At 38.1% G+C, this 22,550-nt stretch overlaps 1 protein-coding gene across 21 annotated transcripts in view; it reads left to right on the top strand.

Annotated features, from left to right (window-relative positions):
- The window catches only part of CASK (calcium/calmodulin dependent serine protein kinase), a 242,662-nt gene extending 221,660 nt beyond the window's left edge, over nt 1-21,002 (top strand). For 8 of the 21 annotated variants that reach the window (XM_069784968.1, XM_069784981.1, XM_069784979.1 and 5 more), the window contains 6 exons: nt 4,548-4,628; nt 4,720-4,800; nt 8,757-8,959; nt 11,199-11,282; nt 13,623-13,649; nt 17,295-21,002. In XM_069784968.1, coding sequence (XP_069641069.1) covers nt 4,548-4,628; nt 4,720-4,800; nt 8,757-8,959; nt 11,199-11,282; nt 13,623-13,649; nt 17,295-17,471 — 653 coding nt within the window. In that variant the 3' untranslated portion in view covers nt 17,472-21,002. The remainder of the gene's footprint in view (nt 1-4,547; nt 4,629-4,719; nt 4,801-8,756; nt 8,960-11,198; nt 11,283-13,622; nt 13,650-17,294) is intronic. The other 13 variants (XM_069784982.1, XM_069784975.1, XM_069784969.1 and 10 more) reach the window with 4 other exon arrangements.
- Nucleotides 21,003-22,550: the final 1,548 nt, after the last annotated feature.

Raw genomic sequence — 22,550 nt, 5'->3', positions numbered from 1 at the left:
AGACTGCTGAAAAAATGAATTGTTTTAGAAAATTTTGAAAGTAGAAGTGTAGAATAAGAGATCCTTGCTGAGCAAAATTCATTAGTTTTAGTAGTAAAGAAGGAAGACCCCTTCATTCATGAGCGGAATTTAGTTCTTTTTTTCTTTTAATATAAAATGCTCGATGTGTTGAAGCTGTTACTGTTGGGTTTGCATTGATATCACATACTGTAATGATAAATATGTTGTTGTAGTCTCTTGGGAGACTTGCAGAGATTTTTATTAGAATTAAAACACATACCTGTCCAAACAGTGTAATGAAAGTATTTTATATATTGAATTAATTTCGGGGGGGGGGGGTTCAGTTGCATTCTTGAATGCATGAATCAAACAATATAAATCTCTATTTTCACATTTCTCATTACCTGTACAATCTGTACGCAGTATCAGAGCTCATAATATAGCAGTACTACAGAATTTATGTTTACTTAAAAAAAAGTCATTTGAAAATAAACTCTAAGAAAGTCAAAGAACAGTAATTGTCATTTGTAGTCCTTAATTCACCATCACATTTCAGATGTTCACAGTTAAATATAAAATTACGCTTTACCCTGAAAACCCTTACAGGTAGCGATTAAAAGCTTTAACTTGTTTTCTTCCTTTTGCTGGTTTAGTATTCTGTTTGTTTTAATGTTTCCACTTCATCGCAGTAGCAGTAAACCATGTTTTACTAATTATGACCTTAACAAAAACTGTTGAGAATAAACGTGGATTTTATGACCTGAAGTCTTTGACAGTACTGGTTTTAAAGTATTATCAGTTGCTCCCAGCATACATTCCCACAGCATTGCTACTCCCTTCAGGTGCGGCCATATAACTTTGCGTGGCCGTGCTGTTAAATGGATTAGCTGAAGAACAACCCAACAAAAAACATTGATTCTTTTTCTTTAGGGCAGACACATTTCTTAATACAGTTCACAGTGCAACTACAGAGTTAATAATGTCAGTGTGACTAAGCCTGGCATGCTACAAAGGAATAAGCAAAGGAAAGAGAATGGCGAGGGAAGAAGGAGCAGGCAATACTTTAGGAGCAAAACTAGCCCAAAGACTTCCTATCAATTAAATCCCTGAAAGGAAGGCAATCTAGACTTTCCTATCTTGATGTAGGGGGGACATTTTGGAGAAGGTTGACAGCACTTGGAGTCAGTTTGCCTGCTTCAGTGCTTGCCACTATCAGTGCTGTTAGTCACTTTACATCAGAGCACGGTGTTTGCCAAAAATTAGAAACATGAACATTAAAAATTATCACAATGACCATAAAAGAAACTGTTCTTTTCCGAATACCATCTGACACTTCCCCTTCCCCCTAAGAAGTGAAAAAGTTAAGGAAAATGCAGATTGGAATCAAGATTTCTCTTAGAAATGTTTATTGATCTTAGTGTCCTTGAGTCATTACAGGTGATGCCAGTAATATGCCAGGGAATGATGCCAAATGTAGGATATAAGGAGGTTCACTGAAATGCTATGGTGCTCGCATGAGTTTAAGTTTAACTAAGGTGGTACTGAAGTTACCTTCTCTGAACTACTCTATCATGTCTGGTATTGTTAGTCAGAAATCTGGCAACGCTGGCTTTTGCAATCTTTCAGTGTGTCTGTCTCAGAATAAAAACCAGATCTTTTCTTCTGTCGGTTCCAAAATAAGTATCATTAATTTGGAACTGAGAAGTCTAATCCAGATGTCGAAATGTTGCTCTTACAAGAAAGTAGAATTTATTTTTCTTCTATTTTAGTATAAAATTCAACAAATCATTTAGCAGTATGTAATCTATTTGGATTTCCCTGTTATTTTTGTCTTAGGGATGAGACTGCACTGGGGTGCTGAGAAACGACCTAGTAAAATACTTCATAGTCAGCTAAGATTTGTGTGGCTAGCTAATGATTTGAGAGCTAAGATTGTAGTGTGATATATTGGGATATTACTGGAACTGGAAATGAAATTATTCTGCAAATCAGGCATAGTTTATGAAGTAAAGAGAATATTCCGGTTAGTTTTTATAATTAAAAGCAAATATATTCTCCTTTACAAGAAAAATATCATCCCATTTTTCTTTCCTCCATACTTGATATTATTGTGTCCTTCAAGAGACAATTTCACAATCATACATCTTATCATTTTAATGTCAGTTTTAAACCAAAGCCCACAGAAAAAATAAAATATTTTTCATTATTAAGTTCACTGACATTTTTATAAATGCTCTAGAGATATACTGCAGTGATATCTAGATATATTTTTTTATTTATTTTACTGAAATGTTATTGCAGGACTTCATAAAAGAACACTCTTTAGAACATACTAGAACGATGCTTCATATTATGCATAATGTAGAAAATTGCCAAGCTTTTATAAAATATGTTTATCATTTCTTAATGTGATTTATTTGCCTTGTGTTTAGACTATTGCATGGTAAAGTTTATTTTGTGCATATACTTTTTATTTTACTAATATATTACAAGCCATATCTCAATGACCCCTGTACATTTTTCATGCTGTCTTACTCCCAATGGCCTCTGTGCATGTAAGTAACCTGTCAAGTGACAATGCCTCTTTATTTGCTTCTTACTGTTTCCTTTCAAGAACTCCTTTTCTTTATTAGCTAGTAACACAGAAGCATTAAAGTTCAGTCTTTAAATGTGCCCTGTATTCCTCATATCTTGTGTATATTAAAAAATTAATCATTTTTCATTTGCATTTGAAAACCCTACAATCATTAGTTAAATCCATGTAGACTGAAACACATCTTCTCCATGCTGCTGGTTTGTGATGAAGGCATTAATATGTATCATTTCTGTTGTTTGTTCTTGTTGTTTGTATCTAACATAACGTGGTTTTGTTCAAGAAGAAAATAAAGGATTGATTTTTTTAATTATTTTTTAATGCGAAAAGATACTTGCAGGCCTAGAAGGTTAGAATGGTAAAACTGTTTAACATGTTGTAGATCTTTAACCCTTTCTAATATGAAATTGTTTATTAATTAGTTTAAATAGTGTGAAGTTGCAAAAAGGACAGCAGTAAGAATTCCATGTTTCTGGAATGGAAGAAAAATACTAGAAAAATATAAATTCTTGCTTGTAATATTTGGGGAAAGGTTGAAAGAGATTCTTCTTTAGGATGAAATTCAAAATGCTTCAAATGGACTAGGAAGTTTTCATATCTGTATCTTTTCAAGGTCTTAAAGAGTTGAGTACGACGATTGACTAATTTGTACTTTGACCAAATTGAAGTAGATGTACTTTTTCTCTGGGTAAAAAGACTGCCATTGAATTGAAAAATCTGCCCTAAAAAAGAAATACATCAAGTTAAACCCTTTGCTGCTTTAACTGGGACTTTAGTACAAAGAGCATGTGCTTTCTGGTAGGCTCCACAGTGTTAATGCTGATCTTGGTGGCTGGGGACTTCTGGAGCAAGCAAACTAAAGCTCCTGCCACTGCGTGCTTTCCTAAGGGGTTTTGGATAGGGGGAAAGGGAGAGGGATATATCCGGACTCATCCTAAAAGATGGATGGGATATAGTTGAGGTGAATGCACCAGCTTAGGACTTGGAAACACTCAAAGATCCCATACTTTAGATGCAGTCTCTCCTCCCTTCTTTTTATATCGTGCATAAATACAGAACTGAAAACTCTTGTTCGTTATTCTGCTCACAACTGCTGATTGCTGTAATCTTTACAAGTATAATTAACTGCCTCCTGGCTTCTTTTTCATTAGAATTCTGCAAGAATTACCAGAGATTATGTGTTATTGCGCACAGGAGGACTAAGCTGTTTTCAATGAACAAAACTTGATTTGTCAATCATTATATATCTTGGCAATTGACAATAGATTGATAGGCATGATGGAATTCATCCAATTTCAACTGCAGTTGAAATTATTTCTGAAATAATACTTTTACAATTTTTCCCTAAATATGGTGGAGGTTCTTTTATGTAATGCCATCGCTTTTCATTAGAACTCTTCATTCTGTCACAAGTTTTGAAAGCATGTCAAGTTAACTAGCACGTGTGTTTAAAGAGAACTCTAATTACTATTAATGTGGTGGTGGTTTTGAAGACTAAATACCGCAAAGTATTAACAGTCTTCTCTATACATTTCTCATAGACCTTGTGAAAACATGATTATGAAAGTATCCCTATCTTTAGTGTAAATAGATGTTCTCATATTGTATTCATGTTGGTCACTGTCTACAGATTTTTATTTAGTATTGCTATTTCTTAGGAATGCAAACGTGAATGGCATGCCATTTTAGCTAATTTTTGTGGTCTGCTGAATACTGCATGAAAGGACATGCAAACTTTCCTGAGCATTTCAGTAGCTTTGTTACTGCTTCTTAACAGTTTTTTAAATGAACACTTTTGTTAAAATTGCATAATGAAATGGTTTTATTTTCCATAACATATGACGTTGTATTGTAAATCTAAAACTTGCTAAAATTATAATTTGTAGCACAATTAATTATCACGCTTAATATGCCTTTTTTTCTTATCCCTGTGGGGGTTTCTTTTGTGTTTTAGTGTTTGATCAATTAGATCTCGTCACATATGAAGAAGTAGTAAAACTGCCAGCATTCAAAAGGAAAACACTAGTCTTACTAGGTAATTTTGAGTTATTATTCTGAACGTAACAGCATGGTTTTGAAACTCTTCTAGTGGAAAATTCATAATTCATTTCTGTGTTGTGGATTAGGTGCACACGGTGTTGGAAGAAGACACATAAAAAACACACTCATCACAAAACACCCGGACAGATTTGCTTACCCCATTCCTCGTAAGTAGCAGTGTTCAATGTACTGCAAAATTGTTTGTATCATCCTTGACAACACACCCATTGTACCACTACATGTGTTCAGTTCTGCTGAGACGAATCCTATTTAAGGGTGGGAACTGTGATAAGACTGGGTATATTTCTTCTTTTGTGTTTTCAGGGCAGGGCGGGGTGGGTAGTAAGTAGCACCACTTCTACATTCGATGTTTCTTAGTATTCACAAAACTTCTTGTTAAGCATACTTCTCTCTACCCCAAATGTTTGTTAATTTAGAATGAAACTTTTAGAATGAAAAATTTTTCATTTTTCTGTGCTAATTTTACATTTACAGTTCAGGTAAGACTGGAACAGCCTTGATGTTTAAAACTGTGTATAATTCCTGTGAGAAGAAATATAAACTGGATTTAAAGAAAATCTTTAAGGTGTACCTTATCTGAATGTTTTAAATTACCTTTCATAGCCTAGCCTCGAGGACTGGTATTATACTAAAATAACTTCAAGTTTCTAGAGATGACAATAAGAAAAAGAAAACACAAGTAACTTCACTGCTTACAAGTGGGTTGTTACGAAGAGCACAGGAGTGTTTTCCCTTCATGACAATCTCTATCAGTAGCATGGCAGGAATTGCATATCCTGCTACATGATCTCTTGGAGATGCACCCTTTTTTCCTCAAGCTAGGCATTCTGAAACGAGCATCCAGCAGCTAACTCTGTCCACTATTTCAGGCTGACTTCAGAAACCCCATAGATGGCCAAGAAGTGACACTGATGACCATTATGAATTAATTCCATTTTCTTTATACCTTGTTAGTGCTTTACTTTAAAAGTGCACTTAGGGTTTCTTCTACCTATAAGGATTTTGTTGTTGCTGAAAAGTACTATTTTTAAGAACTTACCTGTTTCTCTGTTTGGAAGGGGAAAAGGATTAATTGGCTGCTGATTTAAGTTCCCCAGGCTTGCTCGCTAAGGAGTTAAGACAAAGACCAGTGCCAGCAGAAGGAAAACAGAAAGACCTAGCTCTTTTGAAAGCATGAGCCATTAGATCGCCCCAGCAGCAATGTGAAACTGCACTGTTTGTCACGCTACTGTTTATATCTAGACAATAAAATCCTGGATTAGATACTTTAAAAGCGGGGTGCCAGGAGTATGTGATGTATGTTGTACCTATGTTATTCAATACAGACAAGATTATGTGGTGGGTAGGGAGCAGTAACCCAGCAAATATGTTCTCCATTACAAAGAACTAAAACAAAGAGTAATAAATGCTTTATGGTATGCTTTTCACCCAGTCTCTCTCAAGTACTAACTGTATTGCTGTGGGGAGGTAGAAGCTGAACTAGTTAATTTATCTTCAAATACCTATGAAAATGGACTCGCCTATACCATGACGACCATGCCTTAGATTGCCTGCATTAGGTTCCTGCTCTGTGGAAGCACTGAAATGGCTTCAGTGATTATATAAGAAGACTAAAAAGACTAGACTGCCAATCAGGATGAAATTCAGGTGTTAAAGCATCAGTTTGATGGTTAGATGCCTGTTTTAGACATCACTTGGCCTCCAGCTCCACTCCAGAAGAGCGATGGTCTCCATTGATTCCTGTGCTACATCTAATAGTCCTATATGGATATTTCAGATTTAAGGCATTTAGGGCATTTAAAATAGCTCTTTATGCTGGTGTTTAGAGACCCAAATTACTTCCTTATGTTAGTGATATAAATAGATCATATAAAATATATCACGTACACTTTAAGTATTATGGGAACCTGATCTGTCTTTCAGCTGACTCTAGGTAATTGAATTTATTCTCTCCAACTCTCAGGGATGGATTTTACTGCATTTTCTGCATTCTTTTAAAATACCATGGTAGGATTAGGTAGCTTTTGAGGTAGGCCCTAAGTTGGGTGTGAAGTTTTGGGGAATGCTTTATGAAGAAATTAGCTACCTACTGAAAACTTGATCATAAAGGTCATGTCACACACAGTGGTAGTTAATTAAAAGGATTAGTAGGCCATACATCTCTTACCACATTGGTCTGCAGAAGCAATATATTCGAAAAGTATGTTATTGCTAAGTAGCTTTCATCTCTCTTGACCACAGGTAATCAGGCTCTCATCCACTTTTTAGACTTACACTTTCACACTCAGAAGAAAACCTCATAAGAATTTAATTAAAAAAGGAAAAGGAAAATACAGAAGTGTTTTTACAAAAGAAGAGGGTTTGGGGGAAATATAAGTTCAGTAGACCTGAGGCAGCAGTGAGTAGAATAGTGATATTATATGGTTTATATAACCCATTGTTCTTGAATTCCTTAAAATAATAACTATGATCTATAATATTTCTATAGAACTTTTCATCTTTGAAATATGCTAATTAATCCTCAGAACATTGTTAATTAATCCTCAGAACAGTAATAGGTATAATTAAAAATAGATAAGTTCAATTTTTTGATACTTTGGTTGAAATTATGATAGGGTTGTTGGAAGATACGGGGTTAGATTGGGAAGAGATGTGGTGTTTCAGATATGTCACCAACATAAATATGATAGTGGAAAAATACGAGAGTGAATCAGTTTGTAAGGGAATATTAGAAGAAAGAGAAGCAAGTGGATTTCAGCATGACTGTGGGGAAAAGAGGAGCAGATGGCCTACAGAGTCACAGAATGGTTGAGATCCCTACCTCTGGAGGTCATCTGGTCCAACCCCCCTGCTCAAGCAGGGCCGCCTAGAGCCAGTTGCCCAGGACCATGGTCAGGTGGCTTTTGAATGTCTCCAAGGATGGACAGTCCATACCACCTCTCCGAGCAACGTGTGCCAGTGCTCAGCCACCCTCACAGTGAAAAAGTGTTTCCTTACATTCACATGGAAGCTCCTGTGCTGCAGTATGTGCCCATTACTTCTTGTCCTGTCACTGAGCACCACTGAGACGAGACTGGCTCCATCTTCTTTACGCCTTCACTTCAGATATTTGTACTCCTTGATGAGATCCCCCTGAGCCTTCTCTTCTCCAGGCTGAGCAGTCCCAGCTCTCTCAGCCTTTCCTCAAAGGAGAGATGCTCCGGTCCCTTCATGCCCCTTCACTGGACTCTCTCCAGTCTGTCCATGTCTCTCTTGTACTGGGGAGCCCAGAACTGGACCCAGCACTCCAGGCGTGGCCTCACCAGTGCTGAGTAGAGGGGAAGGATCACCTCCCTCCACCTGCTGCCAATACTTTGTCTAATGCAACTCAGTACACCTTTAACCCTTCTTTGCCACAAGGACACATTGCTGGCTCGTGTTCTACCAGGACCCGCCAGAGAGCCTTTTCTGGAGAGCTGCTTTCCAGCTGGTCAGCCCCCAGCATGTACTGGTGCATGGGGTTGTTCCTCCCCAGGTGCAGGACTTGGCATTTCCCCTTGTTGAATTTCATGAGGTTCCTGTCAGCCCCTTTCTCCAGCCTGTGGAGGTCCCTCTGGTGCATCAGCCACTCCTCCCAGTTTTGTATCATTGGCATCCTCGCTGAGGGTACGCTCTGCCCCATCACCCAGATCATTAATGGAGATGTTGAACAGGATTGGGCCCAGTACTGGCCCCTGGGGTAAAATGGAGATGTTAATTGAATTGTTTAGAAACTATAAAAACTGTGAGATGTGCCCTTTGTTTGCTGTTGAAAGCAGCTGATAGAGTCTTATAGTCCTGACCAGGTAAAGGTTATTTATGACCTTCTGTTCTTCCTCTGTTACCTTTTGATTTTTACCTTTTCCACATCCCTTCATCTCCTGCTTTTCCCAACACACATCCCCCAGACTCCTGCTTTTCCCAGCCCCTGTTATTCTGCCTACCTCAAGCTCATGCTTCGTTGTTCTATATGTGATTTGACAGGTCACCATTCAGTGAATAAGTATTGATAAACCAAACAAAAAGTCATATATAAGCTTAATATTGCTTTTGTACTAAAAATAATTTTATTTTGTATTTTCAGACACAACCCGACCTCCAAAGAAAGATGAAGAAAATGGGAAGAATTACTACTTTGTATCACATGACCAAATGATGCAGGATATATCAAACAATGAATATTTGGAATATGGCAGCCATGAGGATGCAATGTATGGGACAAAACTGGAAACAATACGAAAGATCCATGAGCAGGGACTAATTGCAATACTTGATGTAGAACCTCAGGTAACTAATTAGAAGTATATTAAAATGGGACTCATCACAAATCCTTCAACCTTATTTTATTGAGATTTATTTATTTTCATTGATTGCACAATAGATAAGTAATGCATACAGTAATGTGGAACAAAAGTCCCTGGAACACCAAAGTATCAATCTGTGAAGTAGAATTCTGGTAATCATCTGGTTAGAAGGACATACAGCAGAAACAAATTCATAGTTTATCTTGGTATGCAACCACTGCATCTTGAAAATCTACTTACTGTGTGACTTTTTATTATATTAGCCTCATGTCCAGTGAAACATATCAAAACAAGTGATTGTCATTGCCTGCCAGGAGTATTGTTTCGATATTTTCAAAAATTTCTCTTCGATGCTCTATTGGAGGGTAATCTTGTTCCTAACTGACTCTTGGCTCCACAGCACTATTGAGCATGGTCAGAAACTTTTGTGGTCAGTCATCGATATTGATCCTGTTTGCACAATGACCAGATCAGTGTTGTTAATTTATAAACTCCTTTCTGTGTTGCGGTATTAAACTTTTCAGAAGAGGGCAGGAAGGAAAATCAGGCTCTCAGGAAACACTAAGTAGTTTGTTCATTCATTATATAAAATTTTCAGTGGAAAATTCTGATATGTTTCCTTTGAAACATCCATGTAGTCATGATTTTCAGTTCACAGGGATGTGTTTATATGTTTTGTTAAGTGGAACAATGTGAATATGGACAAATGTGATGTTTATTATTCTAGCACATTGAAGGAAATGGGAGGAAAGACAAATTAAAATTGTGACCAGTGTTATCTATTTAAATTTGCTGCCTTCTTTCTTCTTTGTGAATGGATTCAAGAAGTTCAAATTCATTAAGAATTTAATAACAGAAATAAGATACCTGACTAAATTATTTAGGACACTTAACATAGGATGCTGGTGTGGTGCTGTTCTGAAAAATAAAAGCCCACATTTAACAGTTTTCAGGGAGAGTAACATTTGTAGTTAGTTCAAATGGAGCAGCTGTTAAAAGCAAACTCTCTTGAGAAACCTTTTCAACTTGCATTATTCAGAAGTATTACAATTCTCAGAAGCCATTTTAATCTTTGTTAGAATATGTTTACATTTGGTAACAGCCGCCTTTGCTACACTTCCTCCAGAGTCTAGCAAGCCTCTTTCTTAACCAGCTTCCTCATGCATCCATCTCAGCTCATTAAGGCCAGCCTGTTTGTGGACTTATTCCTCGTTATGTTACACCACTTGCCTGTTTTCCCTTGTGTACTCTTAGTTATGTGAGGTTTTTTGACTTTTACATATGGGGTTTATCTCTTGTTTAGAGGAGGTGGGCATAGATGACATATATATATAGGTGGGTTTCAAGCAGCAGAGGTTAAAACCTCTTTATCTTGGGGAAAGGATGGATTGTGGGGTTTTGTTTGGTCTTTTTTTAAAAAAAGAAAAAACTTTGGAGAAGACAGGAAGTGGAAGGAGCAAAAACAGACTGACCTTTAGTAGTCTTTATTTATCTTGTCCATCCATTTGAGTTCAGCTGAGGTATGTTTACTTGCTCTCCTGTACTTTAGTCTAGCTTGGATCTGTACCAGAGTTTCACGTATGGCAGCTCTGTGTGTCACTCAGTAAATTATGACTAGGTCAACTTTTTAATGAGAACTCTTTTCTTTTGCACAGATTCGGTTCAGGGGGTTGGTGCTGCATTTACTGTATTAGTGCTAGGCTCACTTTTTTAAAACTTCACTATGCTTACTTTTTAAAAACTTTGAACTTTCACATCACATTTTCATTTGTTTCAGAAAATAATAAAAAAGTGTTGGTAGGTAGAAAAAGTGAGAAAAAATTATATTCTAGTCAATATGTATTCTAAAATACAGTTGGCTCTTTTCCCTATTTATGGCATGAGTGAATTTTTTTACCTGGTGTTAATCATTTAGTTTAAATGAAAACGGAATTCTGCACTCTTTGAGACTGTATGGGAAGAGCCTCTCTGAAAATGCTAAAGCTTTCATTGTCTTGAAAACTCTCTTCAATTAAGGATAAATACACGGTTTGACCACCAAAAATGTAAAATAATGCAAAAAGTTAAGTGTCTGTATTACTGAAGTCTTGACTCCAGATCAGTTAAAAACAAATACCAGCATTGGTAAATCAGGATTTTGTATCTCTTGCTTGTGTGACTAAACTTATTCGCATTGATTGTTGAGGGGTTCTTCTAAAGTATCGGATTTTTTTTTCACCTAGGCATTGAAGGTCCTGAGAACTGCAGAGTTTGCTCCTTTTGTTGTTTTTATTGCTGCACCTACGATTACCCCAGGCATTAATGAGGTATGGCATGTTGCAATCTAATGTCCTATCAGAGACAGAATTAAGGATGAGATTCAGATATGCAGATAAGACTCTTTAATTATTTCCTTGTCTGTAAATGGAGGCAGAAAGACAGTTGTATAGCAGCATTATTATGTTGATTGAGATGTGTTTATTGTTTATTAACTGATTTTTCTAATTCAAAATACGAACTTCAAGTTGAAATATCCACGTGACGTATTCTAAAAATACATATTCTTTTATTTCATTCCCTGCCCTAGCTCAAAGATCCATTTCCAAATCCTCAACAAATCATTAGCACAAATTACTCAATTCTGAGCTGCAGTGCTAGCACTAGGTTACAGCTGGCCTGAAGAAATGGGTGTGCGTGACTGTGTTGTCATCCCGCCTTTATCTTTTAGTATTTTTTCTATACAGCAAATATATATCAGAAATAGGCTTATTAATTTTGAACACTGTTCTCTAAGAATTGGAAGCTTTGACCAAAGGGATAATTGCTTGTGGAATAATGTTAAGTATTCATGGAGGTCCACATCCTGAATTTCCTACTTAGTTTTTATAGAGTATCCACTCTGCAGATTGCTACTGATTTCAAAGATGGTATCAAGCAGTTCTGGATTTAGCTCACAACAGGGCAAATGGTATTTATACAAACACTTTATCTGCTCAGCCTTTTTTAAACCATGATATTAAGGTATTTAATCAATTGGATTTGACCATGAATCTGTTCCAAATCTCCTAGATGTCTCCTTGATCATGCAAAAAATATCAGAAGCCCTGTCTCTACAGCCTGTTTCTATAGAAATGTAATTACAGTATCATAAGTATGAAACTGTGACATCACTGCAGAGGCTTGCAGGAAAATAAGGAATAAGACAAACATATTTAAATGCAAATGCCCTGAATGATTATTAAAATAGCAAGTGGAGAGTGAAAAATACTGGCCTTGAGCTGCAATTTTACTGGCAGCTGAGGCATTCTACTAGTTCACTGTTGCTGAAGGGAGTGAATCTCTCTAACTTGCTTCTGGGACATATACTGCCAGTCTGCACTGGCCATGGCACTCACCAGATCCTTTAGTGAGCTACTTTAGCTCTAAATTGGATTTTTGTCAGTTTTCAAGCAGCTCACAAAAGCTCTGACAAGCACCAATGCCAGGACAAGCAGTGAAAGCGTATAGCCAGGAAGAGAGAGGGGAAGGGGAAGAAGGCACTTTTAACTTTCACAGCAGTAAGTTATGTCATTTCACTGTGTCTTATCAACCCATACCCTAACTGGTAAATGTCACGAGTGCACAGACGAAGGTCTCTCAGAATATCGCAATTTGCTATGTTAGTGAAGTGACAGTTTGTCTAACTGCTGGCGTTGGCATATGCTGTAAATCAGTACGATCTTGAGAAAATACTAAAATTTTGTATTCTACACTGAATTTGCCTTTATGCAAGCAAATGGCATGGCATCACTTAAAAAATAGTTAGCATCGTTCTTTGGATGCATCAGGCAAGCATTGTGCTTACAGCAGCGCTCGGGCAGCCAGGTACCCTGTAGAATTATGCAATCACCTGGGTTTGTTGCCTCCATACCTGTGTACCAGCTCCCAAATAGTCTTCCTTGGCCTCACTCATCTGCCAGTGGTACTTAACTTTTAATCTTCCAGCTGTAGGATATAATGCAGAGATATTTGGGACAGTTCATATGAGGCAGAAAATATTTTCCGTGGTATACTAGGAAGAGGACAGGAATGTACCTTTTATAGTAGTGGTGGGGAAATATTTGTTCATGCCAAAGAAATATTAGTAGAAGTAAAGTATTATGTTCTAAATATTTGCATTCATGCTGTAAGACTGTGACTTTATTTTAAGCTCTTGTGACTAAAGTCTCTGTGCATGCAGGGTTTCACTCAGGCACATGAATTGCTGAACTGAGGCCACACTTATAAAGCATGCTAATTTATGAATCCATTAAACTTAAGGAAAGGGAGGGGCAGGAAATGTAATAGCAACAGACCTTACCCAAATACAGGATGCTATTTTCCAAGGTTTGCTGGGCTGCATGAAGGGAGATAACGCCAATTGTGTCTGTGTGTTAGCAGCCTGCAAGGCAGCAAACAAGGGTGGAGAGTGTGTGTTTCATATTTCCCATTCATGCTTCCTTTTTGAAAGGTTCATTTGCATAACGAGTATCCCTTTCTGTTTATCCTCTTATCCTGTTTTGTTTATTTTACTTACGCTTTTTGAGAACATTTCTGTAAATGACTGTCCTTTTTTTCCCCTTATGTTTTCTTAAATTTCATCTTTGCTTTTCTTTTCATTTTCCTGCACTCGTACTAATTGTACATAGCTGCCAAAATGGTGCAGAAAATTGCCTGTAAGTACCAGCTAGGGGCTGACAAGGTAGTCCTGGTTATTTCAGTAGTTTTAGAATGTAGATATGCTCGTTCCCATTCAACATTACTTTCGCCATTGGAATAAAAATTTAATGTAGTAATGACTTCAGATATCTGCGCTAAAATTATCCACTAGTAAAAAGAAACTAGAGACTAAAATTTCTGCTCTTACAGCTGTACATCTGAACTTTGTGGTAAAATCAGTGCAGAGGCCTGATCTTAAAAGGATCTCTCGAGACACTTTAGCCTATCACAGACCACAAAAAATATCTCAATAATCAAGGACCACACAGCAAGAGTTAGGAGACAAAATATCATGCTTTCCAACTGAATATAGCAGTGCACTATGAGCAATTCTGCAAAGCACAAAACCAATTTAAATCATATAGGAAGTCTCCCAGAGTGTACCCACCTGTCTAATCTCAAAGGAAACAGATTATTGCTGTGCTAAAACAAGGGGAGGAGAGACCATATCAGGAAACACTGAAGTAGTTCCTCTTCCCTCCAGCTGTTTTCTACCTCCCGTTGCCCAGACAGCAGCAGTGAGGAGTTGACAGGCTCCACTTTTTTGATCTAAATCTTTATTGAGCCATGTGTAAATCTGTATTGAGCCAAATTCATCTGAATTTTTAGCTATGCTTCCTCCCTTCCTACAGCCAAAGAATAAAAGGAATTTTTCTTAAGGAGTTCGCAGTCCACCAGCTGTTTAAATTGAGGAGAATTTCTTTCTGTTGGAGCAAAATTGGCAAAGGCCAGATGGTGTGTCTATACATTGTTCACAGCCTTAGAAGGGATTATTAGTAATTTGTTAGGCTGTGAATTGACTGTCATGAGCAGCAGCTATTGTCCTACATAATTTAGGACAAAAAAACCCAGCCCTCAGAGACTGAAGATATCACTGGTGACCATTGTGCACGTGGGAGAGATTTCGTGGATAACAGCCGTGTTTCACTCCTTTCTGTCCCAGCTGTGCTGCAGGAGGAGAGAAGATTAGGAAAGTGAACTGAATTCTAGCGACAGGAAAGAAAAGTCTGTTCCAATAATGGACACACTGCAACTAGACCCACATAAAATGCCTATTACTGAAATTACTGAAGTTGTGGCGATTCATTTGTCTGTCTGCAGCTAGCTGAACCTTTTGATACATACCTTCTTTCTTGACACTATTGAGAGCGCAACTGCTGGAGAATATTCTTCTTGGAGAATAATCTGGGATGTTCACTATTCAAAATTTAATCAAGAAATTTTAGAGAAATTGAGAGGAACTTACTAGAGCAAAACTTTTGAGGAAGTGTTAGCCTTGAAGATGAACTTTGGCATTTAAGACTTACAGAAGAAACACTTAGCCAAGTCTGACATGGTTTTGAATGTACAAATCCCAAACTTAATACGGCCCCTAAAAGTATATGAAAGAAGTAATGTTTTACATTTCCAACAGGCTAGGAAATCCAGATATTCCAAATACAACCCACTGTGATCCCAGTAAAGTTGGATCTAGGAGAAGCTAAGTCAGAAAAATATTAAAATTTAATGAATTCTTGAAACTCTTAGTTTTGTGACATCTATGTGTGTAAGGTAAATGTTAGTATTCATTCTTCTCTACCTACCAGTTGTTGTTTTTAAGATGAGATAGCTGTAAGTTTTTCAGATTTTTGTTGTCAGTCACCATAAGTGAGAAAAGTTGAGTGAGAAAAGTTCATTCTTGTAGGTAAAGGTGACGCTGTGGGGAAATCTGAATAGCAGTTAAAAAGCTACGTATGAGCTAACAGTTCTAAGGCTTTGTGGGGGTTGTTCAGATACTGTTAGCCTTTTAAAGGTGCAATATGATTTTGCTAAGACTGGCTTTAAATATAAAATTAGTCTTAGCTAGATATGTTTAAAGCACTGAAAATATTCTGCTTGACAGTTATGATTTTTTTTTCCTTTGTAGGTTAATTTAAGCAGAAGAGTATAGATCCTCTGCTGACATAAATTGATGTCTCTTTTGGAATCTATGAGAAGTTGGCAGTTTACCTAACTAGGTTTTTGGCTTAAAGACACTGGGCCATATGAAATGTTCCACAAAAATATTTAATATTAGTATTGATCCATATTGTCCAATTTGTTAATACCATAAATTAAATTTGCATGCACTGGTATTTTCTGTGGAAGTTCCAGACATCCCTGGTGATGCGTAATGGTCCATACAAGGAGCATCCCTTGTACAGAAGCGCATGTGAGGAGTATTTGTCTGACTCTGAATGAAATCTGTAGCGATTATCAAGTGAAGGCAACATCCCCCCTCCTCTGAGGCTGCAGCTTCAGGAGAGAAGCAGAACTGTAACTTTGGTACAGAACTTCTCCTCCAGAAGTGGCTGGTTTCATAGCTACAGGGAAGGAGAACTGTCTCAGCGCAGGTTGTTCCCTTCAGAGGACCTGAAAGCTGCTGTTCCACAGCTACTTGTCACTGTAATTACAAATACTTGGAAGTTTAAACAGAAAAAGGGGGAGTCTCTTATTCTGGGAACAGAATTTATCAGCTAATAATTTCTTTGAAAACAGCTATAGGCACTGTGTCTGTACTTACTGCAGCCTAAAACTCTGTTATAATAAAGTGTATCCCAGTTGACAGATCAAGAAGGGTGAGTGACCCTATAGATACTTCAGAGCAGCAGGAGTCTATACTGTTCATATGTAATTTTGCCCCATATCCACCCCAAACCTGTGGGGCAGGAAGGACTTGATTACTTTCCAGTGGCTATTTCAAGATTCCTGAAAGCAGCAAATGATTTTTATTTTTTTTTAAATTTCTAAGGGAATTTGCAGGAAGAGAATTCAAACTAAAAATTGCCGCAGAGCCGTAGAAAGAAGCCTTTTGCAGTCCCGCGCTCTCAGAAAGGCAGACCTCACTCACAAAGCCCATCGCTGTAGCGTTGCTGGCTGCACAGAGTGCAGCAGCACACCCACCCAGTAGGATGCGGTTGTTTCTGTAAGGACGTTGACACAAAGCCATGGAGAGCACCCGTCTTGCCAGCGCTGGCCCTTCTCGAGCACGGGCCGCGTGGTTTGTCTTCAGGATCTCGCCCTAAGAGACGCTGGGAATGGCGTGCTCTGAAATAGGAACCGCAGAGTAATGCGGAGTGAGAATTTCCTTATCAGTAAATGAGTATTAAAGGAAGTAGATCCAGAAGACTGATGTTGAACAGAAAACATGACCAAAACCGGGAACAGCTGATACCTGACAATACACCCTCTCCTGTTTCTCGTGTGCTTACCTGGACATAGGCCCAATAGCTCATATTCGTGCACTTTGTACGTTATATTCATATATGGTCTCCGTTGCTCATGTCTGTGCTGCTTTTCTAAGCTTCCATCCTCTGCCTTGCTTTTTTAATGCTAGGCTTGTGGTTTGTCTCACGTAATGTCAATAAGTGAGTGTTGTTTGAATGTCGGCTTCGAGAGAGAAATTGTGCCATTCTCCCCTGTGATTTCCATAGATGTAGGTGGGGGATCTAAACGACCTAGCCCTCCCCAAGGGTTTTTGGCCCGTTTCCTTCTCTGTAAGCAACGGTTAGAAAGCTGTTGTAGAAGAGTACGAAAGGATCCAACTTCTCTCTCTCCCGTTTTCTTTTCTGACCGCCGAACAGGACGAATCTCTTCAGCGCCTGCAGAAGGAGTCTGAAATCTTACAGAGAACATATGCACACTACTTTGACCTAACAATTATCAACAATGAGATTGATGAAACTATCAGGCACCTGGAGGAAGCCATCGAGCTTGTGTGTACAGCCTCACAGTGGGTCCCGGTCTCCTGGGTCTACTAGACCGGTCATGAGAGAATTGAAAAAAAATCTGTCGTTACTGGGAACCACCTCATACATGGAAAACCTCTTCGTTATTGACCTTGTGTCAACAGGTCTTGGCCCCTAGAGACTACCTAGATGTAGTGTGACCTAAAATATAATTATTGTCATGTCCGAATAGATAGGAGGAGGGGAAAAAAAAATTAAACACTAATTTAAAGAGACAGTATCTTTTTTTAATCATTTCTCCTAAACTTTAATAAAATGTATCTTTAAATATATGTATTATTCAGTCCTTTGGAATGTTATATTTTTGGAAATCATAGCTTTTTATTTCAAGGGCCCCTAAAAACTGCACAAAATAGATGCTGCTTTCTATAATCTATTTTAATAGTAATAATAATATGATTCTGTTACCTTAACTTGGGGGTGGAACACTACATTCTTTTTAGAGTCTGATTTTTTGATTGGAATACTTTGCTTTCCTTTATTTATTTGAAGTAATTAGTCTAGTGGTTACGAAACAAATTCATAAATTTTAAAGGCCTTTTTTCGCTTTTTTTTTTCCTAGGATAGTATTTTTAAGTACTTTTGTGTAACATCCAGATAATGTGATACTGTCTCTTTGAAGAACTCTGTAAAACTTTTAGAAATTTGAAATTGGGTCTTGACTCTTAATGCATGTGGACAGTCGCAAGCGTTCATGCCGTTGGTGTATCTGTGTTGATAAAACCTGTAATCTACAGCAAAGTACATTCCGTTCATGGGAACACGTACCCAAGGGAATAAAGTAAAATATTATTCTGACTAAGTTGTAAACCTATGCACATCCCTTGCATTTTGGGCAACTTTATAAAAAAAAACCTGATTTTTATTAATAATAATCATGTAGTGAAATGTGTTTGTAATTTTGTCTCAATTTAATTTGTTGTAAGGTGGGAGGGGGCAATTACTGGTTTCACCATTTCAGATCTGTGTTGTCTGAGAGTATTAACGTTTTAATTAAGTTTAAGCAAAGAAATGCTGATTTTTAATATGTATGTAATTGTTTAAAGATGCACACATTTTAAAAGAAAATACTGTGCAATGAAGAAACCAGTTTAGGCATTGCGATAAACTGACTATTCCAAAAGACTCATCTACAACAGCCCTGTAAATTCCTTTAAAAATGGTAATTGACTCTACAGTCTGACCAATTTTTTTTATTTTAAATATACTTCCTTTTATGTGTTCAACAATTAAATGCTTTTGGGTCCTTCATTTCATCACAGGGAGTTTCAAGAGCAAATCAGTGACTCATGCACGAGAAAAGGTTTCTTAAAGTCCGTTAAGCGAAGGCCCTTGTAGGGCAAAGCCCGTAGTCTGTTCCAGGGGCTCTGCTCCGCCTGTGCTACCAGCACAAGTTCAACTAATTCAGAATTAGAGCAGAGCCTAGGAAGAAAAATTCAACCGTGTGCCAACCTGGTGTTTTGTTTCCCTTCTTCATGCTCTCACTGGCCCAGATGGTTTGCATTTTTGTCTGAAAATGGTTAACAGAAGCAAGCATTGCCACCTCTTTTTAGGTGTCAGAAATACGATGTTCCTTAAAATGATTTATCTTCAAAGCTCGGTTGGCTGTGCTGTTGTATAGTATGAAGTCTAGTGTTTATATTAAAATGATGCAGTGTTCTCGAAGGATTTATCCTCAAAGTTGAACTATCAGCTGTAACTGATCTGTGGGCTGTTCCAGTTGTTTGGGACCACTGCACATGTAATCAGAAAAGGTTCTCACGGTTGAACCTTTACCACAGGCGTAATTATCATAAAGTGCATAGCTCGCTACTCCTACTGCAGGTCGGGTGGTCAAATCTCTATTCTTGTAAAATCCTTAGGCAAAGTCTAGGTCCAGCCAGGCATCCCATCCAGCCAGGTCAGGCAAAAGGTGTTTATTTTGTACAGCATTCTCAGCACAGCCTGCAGCCCAGAAGGCAACGTGAGCCGCCGCGTTACCCCACCTGCTGAACCCACTCACGCCACAGCTGGAATCACAGTTTGGTGACTGCGTCCCAAAACGAGTACTGTAACCGAGTCCCCTGAGTTCGTAGTTTGTGGAGTGCTGGAAACTCACCGGTGAGAAACAATCTGTGCGGGCCAGCGAGTAAGAGGGAACCTGTTGGAGTAATAGTAGCTGCTCATCTGTTCTGAATTTAGCCCCTGTAAAAGGGGATAGGTGCAAACTGTGAAGTATGTTATTTAGTGAGTAAGAGGTAATGTTTCAAGTAGTCGTGCCGTGTCGTTTTAGTGCCGGATGAACCTTAGCAGGTGTTCCTGTAGATCAGCTGTTGCGGTGGTAGTATTACACACCAGCTGAGCTCATCCAAGTGACAGTTTCATTCTCTCTCAAACTACCTCTTTTCCCAGTAAAGCACAAAGATGGGAAGACCTGCTGAAAATGAAGCAGTGGAGTGTTTCTGATGTTAGAAATACAAACTTCTTCTCTGGTAAGCATTGGTATCTGACTTCAGTGACACATTCTTCATTTCAAATGTTTATGATATTAAACAGGTAAAGTAATTTTGATAATTCGGCTATAGTCCACCGTAAATGTTTTGACTACACACTTTTGACTCTGTTAATGTGAATTTCTTGGAGTTTCTGTGTATCCAGCCTGTAAAGAAAGAAAACTCATGAGGCCCATGAGGGTGCTTCTGCCTTACGTAGATGACAATAAGTAGTGATTTCATGTAACTAATACACTTTTCTTCTCTTAAGTGGAGCTACCATTCAGTTAATACTGCACAGTAGAAAGACTAACTTGGAGAGCTTTGTTTCTTTTATTCTCGCTGTATAGCCTCTTATCAAGAGACAAAAACTGTAAAGCACGTCAGCTAGCATACTGTCCTGCCTCCTCTTTACCACAGACTGTTTTCCTTGTAGGAACCTTCCGTAGCAAAAGATTAACTTGGAACCCCCCCTAGGCTTTAAGCACAGCCGAACCACGCAGCCCAGTGAGCTCCGTGAACCGGTTTCAGCACCAGCCCAGGAAGCGCAGAGCAAGCCCGGGACTCCTCAGCCTGCCCGACCCACGCCTCCCCTGCCTCCTGCCCTGCCCAAGCCCTTCTGATGCGTCTCTGTTATCTGTGTGGTACATAGAGGGCAAAAGGCTGCCATAAATTCAGCTGGAAGCTTTGCTTGCATAGCAGAGACTCATGCAGGTGCAGAGCTAATGTTATGATTCTTTTTTTTTTTTTAATCTCCAACTGGAGAAGGGTCCTCCTAGTACTGTAAATATCACCGCATAATTTAGAGCACCTCTTGGACTTCTCTAAATTTATGCTGAATGTGACCTCAGAAGCAGCCCTGGGATTGGGAAGAAACAAATATTTCTGTTTGCCCCTTTTATACTTTATTTTTGTACAGGGGCTCATAGATTTGTAAAGAAAACTTGATCTTATCAGTATGCTGCCTCTCAGTCTGACTGATGCCTGTGATTTCACGGTGTTAAGTTGGTCCAATAAATGTTCATTAACCTCTGCTTCCATTTACTTAATAAAAGTACACTAGGTTATTCAATGTCTCAGAGTGGTAAGATTATTGCATGGAAATGGTAACCTAGTTTAGACAATCCTGGCCGCTGTCATGCAACCCACAGCATGCAACTATTGAAAATCCAAGGGACATTTTTAATCTCATCACTAAAACTGAATTATTCCGTATGTTTTAGCATTGGTTTTCTTTTTATTTGATTTGGGTCAAGAAAGATGCTGTGCCACTAGCCTCTAAGTGAAAATACCGCTACGTGCTTCAGAAACTTCATCAGCAAAGTTACTCAGTTGATTTTGAAAGGACAGCATAGAAGATGAGATGAGCAGCATTGAACTGGAGTGTGTACTTCAAGAACCGGATACTAGAGCTATTAGGAAAAGTCTAACTTCAGTATTTGGTCCATGTTTATTCTTTTCCCTAAAGAAATTATTTCAGAGTGCTATTATTTAAACAAATACTTGGAAATGCTGCCAAAGCTTACATTGTTTTTTGCAAATCTAGATTGAAATATTAGATGCAAACAGTTCTGGTCCCATTCTCTTCCACTGTAATTAGTTCTCAAGATCTTTAATAAAGGCAGTTAGAACTCAATTTCAGGCTTTAAAATACTTGGTAGAAGAGGATTTGTGAAAACTACAGAAGTACATTTCTTGACCGTCATCTTTTTATAAGCTAAATTGACAGAGTATGAGCTAAAGCAGACACCACAAAAAGTCTGCTCTCTCAGCCTAGTTTCTTCACTACTTTTAATGAGCTAAGAGATACCTGTAACTTTTACCACGGAGACTGCTGCACATTACGTCAAATAGTCAAACAAATTAAAATATCTGCACAACAGGAAATATATCATAGACAAGCAGGGCAGAAGTAACTTCTCCTGAATGATTGTGCCTTGTGTGCATACCACGAGGATGAGCGCACAAGCTTAAGTTAGAGGAGAGTGTCTTTTTGCTACTGCTACACAAAAAATACAAAGCCAGTTCCAACATTTAAATGTTTACCATGGGGTTTTTTTCACTTGCTGATACACACAGTTAGTGCACCTACCGTAATTTTTACTTTCTTCCTCTTAAGTGATTTTTAGCAGTCTTCTGCTCCAATCCTGTGAAAGCTGGACTGAAGCAAGTACAGAAGCTTTTTGATTTCTTATGATTTAGCCTCAGAGTTAAAGGCTTTTCAAGCCTCTTTCCCAGACCTGTACATTACATAAATAACTAATTCTTACCTGGGAAATATGTTTCCTGTAGCTGTAATCTCAGTTAAGATTTTAGTTAGAAAGTTGATTGCTTTTCATGTAGTCTTAACCTTTCTAAGAAAAAATAAAGGGGGAGGCCTGCATATGCGTGTCCATGCATTCTGCTGTATCTCTTCTTAGCAACTGCCATGGGAAGATCAGTAACAAGCAAATTAAATCTGGCCACATCTCTACCATATGTTCTTATGATTAGTATGAAACTTGAGCCTGGTTTTGTATTGTGGAAGATAACTGAACGAGTAGCCCATTCCACATTGTATCCTTGAAAGAGTTCATGTTGAGTATTAGCAAAGTAATTGCAAATTTTCCCTTATCAGTAG

This window comes from Haliaeetus albicilla, chromosome 6 (assembly GCF_947461875.1).
Source record: "Haliaeetus albicilla chromosome 6, bHalAlb1.1, whole genome shotgun sequence".
In the NCBI taxonomy this organism is placed as follows: Eukaryota; Metazoa; Chordata; class Aves; order Accipitriformes; family Accipitridae; genus Haliaeetus; species Haliaeetus albicilla.
The sequence above is the reverse complement of the archived record's forward strand: the minus strand, read 5'-3'. Positions and strand labels throughout refer to the sequence as shown.